Source organism: Zingiber officinale, chromosome 11B (genome assembly GCF_018446385.1).
Source record: "Zingiber officinale cultivar Zhangliang chromosome 11B, Zo_v1.1, whole genome shotgun sequence".
In the NCBI taxonomy this organism is placed as follows: domain Eukaryota; kingdom Viridiplantae; phylum Streptophyta; class Magnoliopsida; order Zingiberales; family Zingiberaceae; genus Zingiber; species Zingiber officinale.
Window position 1 is genome coordinate 1,586,513 of NC_056007.1, and position 9,255 is coordinate 1,595,767.

Here is a 9,255-nt window from a genome sequence, read left to right on the forward strand (position 1 = left end):
AGATAGTCAATGAGGCTAACTGGGATTATCATCATTTTTTTTATTTTTTTTAAATTGAATCGAACCAATTTAAATAAAAATAAAATTTAATTATTTCATTTTATAAAAAAGCACGGTTGATTTTAAAAATTAAAATTATATCAAATTAATATTTTTCGTTTTGAATAAATTTTTAATTTATTTATTATTATTATTTTTTTTAATATTTTGAATTCATCAATAAATTTTAATTAAAAATTATTAATTAAATTTATCCATATTTGTATTTTTAATTTTAAAGTCTTAATAAGAATAATAAATTATAAATTATGAAATACCTAAGGTATGTATGACTTTTTATTGTTTTATATACAAGTCCTCATGAAATGCCTTTGTTTTATTTTATTTTATTTTCCCCCTGTAATTAGATATTTTAAAATTGAAAACTAAAAAATAAAAGTCAATAAAGAATTCTTTTTATTATTAATTTTATTTTATAACTTTTTTAAAAAAATAGTAATATTTTCAAAATAAAAATAAATTTAGGGATCATTGTAGATTTAAAACAAAATTTACTTTTTTATAACCATTAATGATTTTTTGGTAAATAATTATTAATAGAGTTAAAAATATATATAAATAAATTAAAAAGCTATGCAGAGTGAGTAATACTAATTTAATATAAATTTAAAATTTGTAAGTATGCTTTTTATATGGAAATATTTAATAAATATTTTTTTATTTTATTTAATTCAATTTAATTTAATATTAATTTAAAATTTTTAAGTATGCTTTTTATATGGAAATCTTTAATAAAAATAATAATTATTTTTATTTATTTTTATTCTAAATTCAATTCAATTTAAGAAAAGTAATTAATTTTTTTTTTAAGAGTTGAATTTGTTGGTGCGCCCGTTGAAATTCTCAAAATCTCCGTCCTCATCTGAATAAAATGCTGATGGATTATAAATCCTCCGGGTCTTCATTTGCCGTTGGCGAAGAGCTGCATTGCATTTGCACCGGTCATCATTCGCATGGATCCGGCGGCGGAGAAGAAGAGGATGTGCGTGACTGGAGCCGGAGGCTTCATTGCCTCCTGGCTGGTGAAGCTGCTGCTCTCCAAGGGATACATTGTCCACGCCACCGTTCGAGACCCGAGTAAGTCCAACTCTCTGCCTCTTGCTCAATCTCTCGCAAGGGTCGGATTTTTATAGTTTCTCCATAAGGTTGATGGATTAGTTTTGAGGTTTCCCAAAATCCCATCAAAATTTCTTCTTCTACTTTAATGCTTGGAGAATCTTTGCGTCTGCTACTAATTTCATTTGTGCCGGTTTGGAATGGTGTTCAACAAAACTTGAAAATCTCACCTTTATCTCTTTAAGAAGGACAGAGATGGTAGGATCTTATTGCGAAAAGAGGGAGACAACTCCTATCAACCTCTAACACGGAAGAAGAGGAAGAGAGGAAGAGAGGAAGAGATCGTGCAGAGCAACGAGACAAAGACGCACAAAAAAGAGCAAACACGAAGAAGAAGAAGAAAAGAAAGAATAAAAGTTCTCATGATTCGACAGTGTGCCTACTCCACAAAATGACTGAAGTTTTTTTTAGAATTCTCTTTACTCAAGAAAATCACATTCAATGATTCTCATCATACAATAGGTTTACAAAGATCACTATAAACCCCACCCCGATAAAATTGTAACAGAATTTTGTTATAAAAAATCGTAACAAAATTCTATTATGTTACGAAAAAAATTTTAACAGATTTTTCTTCTATGATGTCCCTCGCATTAGCCTTCATTCGGATATGAATCACCCGTCAACAATCTCTATCTTGACGAATATTCACTCCTTCGAAAAATATGAGTATCTGAACAAAACTTCACCTGATCTCTGGATTTGGACTTCCTTCCTCTAAAATCTAAAGATATGAATCAAGTTTAAGCAATGCTTGAACTTCTCTATGGGCACTGGCTTTGTCAACATGTATGCACCATTGTTTGTAGTGGGAAGTTGAATTTTCCTACATCAATATGCTTGGTTCTTGCATGATACACCTGATTGTTCGTCAAATAGATATCACTCTGACTATCGCACAACAACTTAACTCCATCTTGTTGAACGCCCAATTTTTTGACCAACCGTGTAAGCCATAAATCTTCCTTCGTTGCTTCAGCTGTTGCTATATACTTCGACTCCGTAGTAGACAATGCAATAATAAATTGTATCATATACTTTCAACATATAGGTCCTCTTTCCAAAGTGAATACATATCCTGTAGTAGATCTCCTGTCATCTAAATCTCTTGCATACTCTGCATCTACGTACTTAGCAATTGAAAGATCTTTCGATTGTCTATTGAACCTGATGTCATAATTAGTTATATTTCTCAAGTATATGAAAATCTACTTCACTACATCCCAATTTAGTCGACCAGGATATGAGAGAGACTTGCTCACCATACTCACTACATCAGTCAAATCTGATCTTGTGCAAACAATGGTATACATCAGATAACTAACTGCACTGGCATGGAAACTTTTACATCTCTTAGATCTCGTTATCCATCTTTGGACATTGTATATTGAATAACTTGAAATGATGCGGTAGGGGTGTACTCATTGACTTTGCATTCTTCATATCGAACCTATCCAACACCTTCTCCACATAACTACATTGAGACAATCATAATCTTCTTGCAGCTCTATCCATGTAAATCTCCATCCTAAGAATCTTCTTGGCCTCTCCAAAATCTTTAATGTCAAATTCCTTGCTCAGTAGCCTTTTTAATTTGTCGACCTCTTTTATCTTCTTCGCAACAATGAGTATGCCATTTATGTATAGTAGTAAGAAAATCAGCGATTTATCTTCAAGGCTCTTCACATATATACAGCAATCATACTCATATCTCCTATATCAGTTTTGAATCATGTATGAATCAAAATATTTGTACTATTACCTAGGAGATTGTTTCAATCCATAAAGTGATTTCTTCAACTTGCAAACTAACTGCTCTTGTCCAGACTGATTAAATCTCTCAGGTTGTGATATAAAAATTTATTCCTCCAAATTTTCATGAAGAAATATCGTCTTCACATCCATTTGCTCCAGCTACAAATCGTGATGTGTCACTAAAACAAACACCACTCTAATTGATGCATGTCTTTCTATTAGAGAGAAAATTTCTTCATAGTCAATCTCCTTTCTCTATAAATACACCTTTACTACCAACCAAGCCTTGAACTTCTTCTCCATCTGACATTGCTTCTTCCTTTTTGAATATTCATTTGCACCCTATAGCTTTCTTTTGTTCAAAAAGTTCCATTAGATCACACATTTAGTTCTTATGCAATGACTCTATCTTCTCAGCCATAGCACCAATCCACTTGTCCTTCTCAGAGTTATGTATCGTCTCTTGAAAAGATTTAGGGTCTCTACTAGGGCTGGCATTTGAGAAAAAAATTCCCTACCCTTCACGAGTCCCAACCCGTTCCTGACCCGAGTGTTCGGGATTTTTCCCGACCTAATCAAAATTAGGAAAAGGACCGGGACCACAAGCTCTACCCGATCGGCCTGACCTGACCCGAATATATTACTAATATATTTTTTAATTTGCCTTGTTAATATATAATAGAAAGTTTACTAGGCCTATGAAAAGCAAGTAAGAATAGTTTACTGGGTCTATGGTTAAAGACTAAAGCAAGTAAGCAACTATAACTATGTAACATATCTCAATTCTCAATCTCAGATTCTCATTCAATAGCCACATGCCTTCACCGTTCACACCTTCATCGTTCAACCATCTAAGCCGTACATCCATATTGTGATGGTGGCATTCGTTTCCAACTGTCGAAGGGGTCTCATTCAAGATCGCTTCCATTGATGATGATCGGATCTCCCACGGAAAATGAAGGGTAAGAGGACTAGAGAAGTCGAACTTTAGATATCTTTGTTTTACCACCGTATCGACTGCGAAAGGTTGCTTCTCTGAGTCTTTCCATTGCTTCCTCATCGTGGATTAAGTCATAAAATACACATCTATTGAAAATTGAGGTAAAGCTCCCTGCCATTCTTCAAGCATCATTATCCCGATCCCTGTCTCACCATTGCGAATATGTGCTCTAGGAACTAATAATTTTTGTGCTAAATAAAAAAATGAACTCATAGAAGATAAGATCTTGGTTTTGTTTTTGTTTAACTGCTAGCCTTGTTACTTCAATAGTCACATTCAACAGTCATTCAATAGCCCCCCTCGTTCAACATCGCATTCAACTCCATAGCTCTCCTTCCACCACTCAACCTCACACATAATCTCTATCCAAAACACCAATCATTCATGAGAAAGTAGTAGATATTTGAGGCAAAAGGAAAAAAGTAGTGGATGTATGGTCACATGTCAAGAAAATTATAGGAGAAATAATAAAAATAAAGTCATTGTTGTTGTTGTTGCTATTTGCAATTATTACAAAACAGAAGTTCTTACCCATAGTAGAAACATGGGAATAATGGCATTGATGAGCATGTGAAGAAATGCAAAAAAAATCCTTACAATGCGGTGAAGTCATGTTCTTCTCAACCAATCTTAACACAGTCGTCCATGAATAATGCTTTGACATCCCACATCTTTAGCCAAAAAAAGCTTGAAGATAAGGTTGTTGCATTTGTTGTTAAAGATGAGATGTCGTTCAGGGTAGTGGAAGGGGCATGGTTTGTAGATATGATGAAGGAAGCTCAACGTTGATTCAAGATTCCCAACAGAAAGAAAATTGCATCTCTTGTATGAGAATTATATGCAATAGAGGTGGTTAAGACAAAGAGTGTCATTGGTGATCAAGGGGTAAGTATCATGACCGATACATACACCTCAATTCAGAATATCAATTATATGGTAATCACAACTCATTTCTTGGACAATGATTGGAAGTTGCATAAACGAATAATAAATTTCACCAAGACTACCTCTCACAAAGGAGATGACATTGGCAAAGTTTTAGAAACATGCTTGAGCGATTGGGGATTGGGAGATAGATAAAGTTTTCACTATCATAGTTGATAATGCTAGCACGAACGATAAAATGGTGGAGTACATGGGAAAGAGGTTAAAAGAAATAGGCACTCTATTATTTGATGTTAAGTACTTGCATTTAAGATGTTGTTGTCCTATTATAAATTTAATTGTCAAAAGTAGATTGGAGATTTGGAGTTTCTTAATGAGTCAGTTGAGTCCATTAGAAACTGTGTGAAATATATTCACTCTTCTAGGGTACGGTTGGACCAATTTAGGGAGTGTGCTATCCTATTAAAGATGGATAAAATGTTAACTGTTTCAATGGATGTGCCTACAAGATGGAATTCTACCTATACAAGGCTTTTTGTTATATACAAGTTTAAGAAAGTGTTTGGTAGGATGAAAGAAAATGTTCAATTTGTTAAATATTTTGAAGAGGTAGATGGTCTGAGAAGAAAAAGAGAGTGGGGCCTCATATGGAAAATGACTAGGAGAAGACACAAGTCTTTGTGAATTTTCTCAAGAGGTTTCATGATACTATATTGCAACTTAGTGTTATCAAGAAAACTACATCATCCTTGATTTGGGAGGAAATAGTTGCAATGAGGACAATCATTGAGGAGACAATACTTGACACTCCTGATCCATTATCGTAAGAAGTTGCTAAGAGAATGGAGAGTATGTTGAAGAAGTATTGGGGTAATCTTGTGAAGGTGAACAAGCTTGTTTTCCTAGGTTATATTCTAGAACCTTATTATAAACTTCAAATGATTGGGATCCATTTGGGAGATATGAAATTGTATGCTAGTAAAATACAATCCTTTGTTGACGGTTTAAAGAATTGTCTAATGGAGTTGTATCATGCATATAAAGGGAATTCGCCTTTGCATCATATTAATGGGATTGATGATGGTGATGTAGACAAAGATTTGATGGAAATGTATAAAAATGATCTCATTAAACTAAACTACCATATGAAAATGGCTCAAGTAAGAAAAACTAAAAGCAAGCAGAAATAACTAATGAGGTGGACAAGTACTTCTCGGATCCTTTTGTGAAATGGAGCTCAAACTTCGATATTTTGGAATAGTGGAAAGGGAATACAACGACATTTCTAGTCATTTCTAAGATTGCCAAGAATATTGTTCCAATCCCGTCATCTACTGCGGCTAGTGAAATGTTTTTAGCTTTGGGAGAAGGATTGTAGATCTATTTAGAACATCATTGCATCACAAAATGATGAAGACACTAATGTATACTAGTGACTGACTTAGAGGTGAAAAAATTAATTTATACACGGAGTTGACAGAAGATGAATTCGATTTCTAAGGATTGTGAAGAAGTGGTATAAATCAATATTTAACTTGTTTATTAATTTTTATAAGTACTTTGATTTTTTTTATCATTCTTTTATTAATATAAGTACTTTTAATATTTAGAAATCATCAATAAATTTTGACTAAAAAATATTAATGATCAGTTGAATCTTAATTTTTTTTTTCAAAAACTACTTCATTATATTCTTAATATTTTTTAAATTTATTCATATTTGTATTTTTAATTTTAAAGTCTTAATAAAAATAATAAATTATAAAATACCTAAGGTATCTATGCCTTTTTATTGTTTTTATACGAAAGTGCTCATGATTCATGAAATGCCTTTGTTTTTTTATTTTATTTTATTTTTTCCTATAATTAGATATTTTAAAATTAAAAACTAAAAAAGTAAAAGTTGATAAAGATTTTTTTTATTATTAATTTTATTTTATAACTTTTTTAAAAAAATAGTAATATTCTAAAAATAAATTTAGGGATCATCGTAGATTTAAAACAAAATTAACTTTTTTTATAACCATTAATGATTTTTGGTAAATAATTATTAATAGATTTTAAAAAAATGTATAAATAAATTAAAAAACTATGCAGAATGAGTAATACTAATTTAATATAAATTTAAAATTTGTAAGTATGTTTTCTCTATGGAAATATTTAATAAAATATTTTTTATTTTTTTATTCTGAATTTAATTTAAGTCAATTCAATTTAATATTAATTTAAAATTTTTTAAGTATGTTTTTTATATGGAAATCTTTAATAAAATAATTATGTATTTATATTTTGAATTCAATTCAACCCAATCCAATTCAACTTAAGGAAAGTAATTAATTTCCTTTTAGAGTTGAAATTCTCAAAATCGAAAAGTAATAAATTTTTTTTAAGAGTTGAAATTATGGTGCGCCCATTGAAATTCTCAAAATCTCCGTCCTCATCTGAATAAAACGCTGATGGATTATAAATCCTCCGAGTCCTCATTTGCCGTCGGCGAAGAGCTGCATTGCATTTGCACCGGTCATCATTCGCATGGATCCGGCGGCGGAGAAGAAGAGGGTGTGCGTGACCGGAGCCGGAGGCTTCATCGCCTCCTGGCTGGTGAAGCTGCTGCTCTCCAAGGGATACATCGTCCACGGCACCGTTCAAGACCCGAGTAAGTCCAACTCTCTGCCTCTTGCTCAATCTCCCGCAAGGGTCGATGGATTAATTTTGAGGTTTCCCAAAATCCTATCAAAATATCTCCTTCTTCTTCTTCTTCTTTAATGCTTGGAGAAACTTAAAATTTACCTCTTTTTAAGAACTCATTAGACCTCTAAATTCTGTTGAATCTTTTAATCTTTTATGCAGGTGATCCAAAGAATGCCCATCTAAAAGAACTGCACCCCTCAGCCACAGAGAACCTTCAGTTGTTTAAGGCCAATTTGCTCGACTACGAGTCGGTTGCCTCTGCGATTGCAGGATGTGAAGGGGTGTTCCATGTTGCCAGCCCTGTCCCTTATGGCAGAGTGCCTAATCCAGAGGCAAGTATCTCAAGCATGCAATCATATGAAATGTTTTAGTTATGCAGTCTTTGCTACAATCGTGTGATATCTGAAGCTCTTTTGATGTGGTGCAGAAAGAGATCATTGAGCCTGCTGTCACAGGCACTCTGAATGTTCTCAAGGCATGCTCTGAAGCAAAAGTTAAGCGAGTAGTAGTGGTTTCATCATATTTTGCAGTCGGACTGAGCCCAGATGCAAACGATAAGATCTTGGACGAGGGCGCATGGTCCGATGCTGAATATTGCCGGAAAACTGAGGTAATTGATGTCCAACATTGGTGAAAATTTTCTGTAAAAAGCAGAGTAAGGCTACGTACAATAAATCCTTCCCGTACTCCGCATGACAGGAACTTTGTGTATCGGATTGTCTTTTTTATTTTTTAGTGATCATTGGAGCAACATCAATATAATGTTGCCTTTAGTATCAGATTAGCATGCTTGACTGAAACACATTAGGTTTTGGTATGCTTGACTAAAAGACACTTATTTAATCATTGATTGCTCTGGATTCATAGAATTGGTACGGTCTTTCAAAAACACTGGCAGAGCGTGAGGCAGTGAACTATGCCGAGAAGCATGGACTTGATGTTGTGACTGTTTGTCCAGTTTATGTTATCGGACCGTTGCTACAACCCACTGTGAATCCTAGCAGTTTGTTTTTTATCCATATTCTGAAAGGTCTATCATCTATACTTTTCTTTTGTATTATTAGAACCCTTGAAGATATCACACTTGGTCTGATCCCATATTCTCCTCATCACCATGTTGCAGGTACATTCAGCTGCTTGGAAGACACATCATACTATTATGTAGATGTTCGGGACGTAGCTGATGCACTATTTCTGGTCTATGAGAAACCAGAAGCGTCAGGGCGATATCTCTGTGGACCTTACAAAATGAAACTCTCTGAAATGGTACATAAGCTGAGGAGCTTATACCCAAACTACAAATATCTTGAAAAGTGAGTGGCGTAAAACTACTGCAATTCAGAATCATTTCGAAGAACTTGCTTTAATTTCTTTCGACTTTTATGAATCTGGATTTGTTGAACATGATGCAGATTCATAGAAGCAACGAGTTACACACTGCGTTCGGAGAAGCTGGAGAAGTTGGGGTTGAGATATAGAACACTGAAGGAGAGCCTCATTGATAGCGTTGAATGTTATCAAAATGCCGGTCTTTTGGACAGTGCTTAAACTACGTCTTTGTTGTTGATGTTGCATTCTTATGGAATGTGGAAATAAGGAGATGCTAATGAACCAATAGAGTTTGTTATAGCATCTGAATGAATTCGTTGGGTTGTTTCAATCAAATGAGTTGTTTTGAAACTTGTGATATAAGAATTCTTGTGAAAATGAGGATTTAGGAGATACTGCCCATGTAATTAGGAGACGAA

At 33.6% G+C, this 9,255-nt stretch overlaps 1 protein-coding gene across 1 annotated transcript; it reads left to right on the top strand.

Moving 5' to 3' along the window:
* Positions 1-7,348: 7,348 nt before the first annotated feature.
* LOC122035267 (cinnamoyl-CoA reductase 1-like) lies at positions 7,349-9,055 on the top strand. The gene is made up of 6 exons (XM_042594687.1): positions 7,349-7,472; positions 7,667-7,839; positions 7,935-8,117; positions 8,375-8,537; positions 8,631-8,820; positions 8,920-9,055. Exons 1-6 carry the CDS (start codon positions 7,349-7,351, stop codon positions 9,053-9,055), a joined length of 969 nt encoding a protein of 322 aa, XP_042450621.1.
* The last annotated feature ends 200 nt before the right edge of the window (positions 9,056-9,255 follow it).

Bases quoted from the DNA above. Each gene is read 5' to 3' on its own strand.
- LOC122035267 (XM_042594687.1), top strand. From the start codon at position 7,349: ATGGATCCGGCGGCGGAGAAGAAGAGGGTGTGCGTGACCGGAGCCGGA. The intron at 7,473-7,666 runs GTAAGTCCAACT...TCTTTTATGCAG, and splicing joins CGGCACCGTTCAAGACCCGA to GTGATCCAAAGAATGCCCAT. The intron at 8,821-8,919 runs GTGAGTGGCGTA...AACATGATGCAG, and splicing joins AACTACAAATATCTTGAAAA to ATTCATAGAAGCAACGAGTT.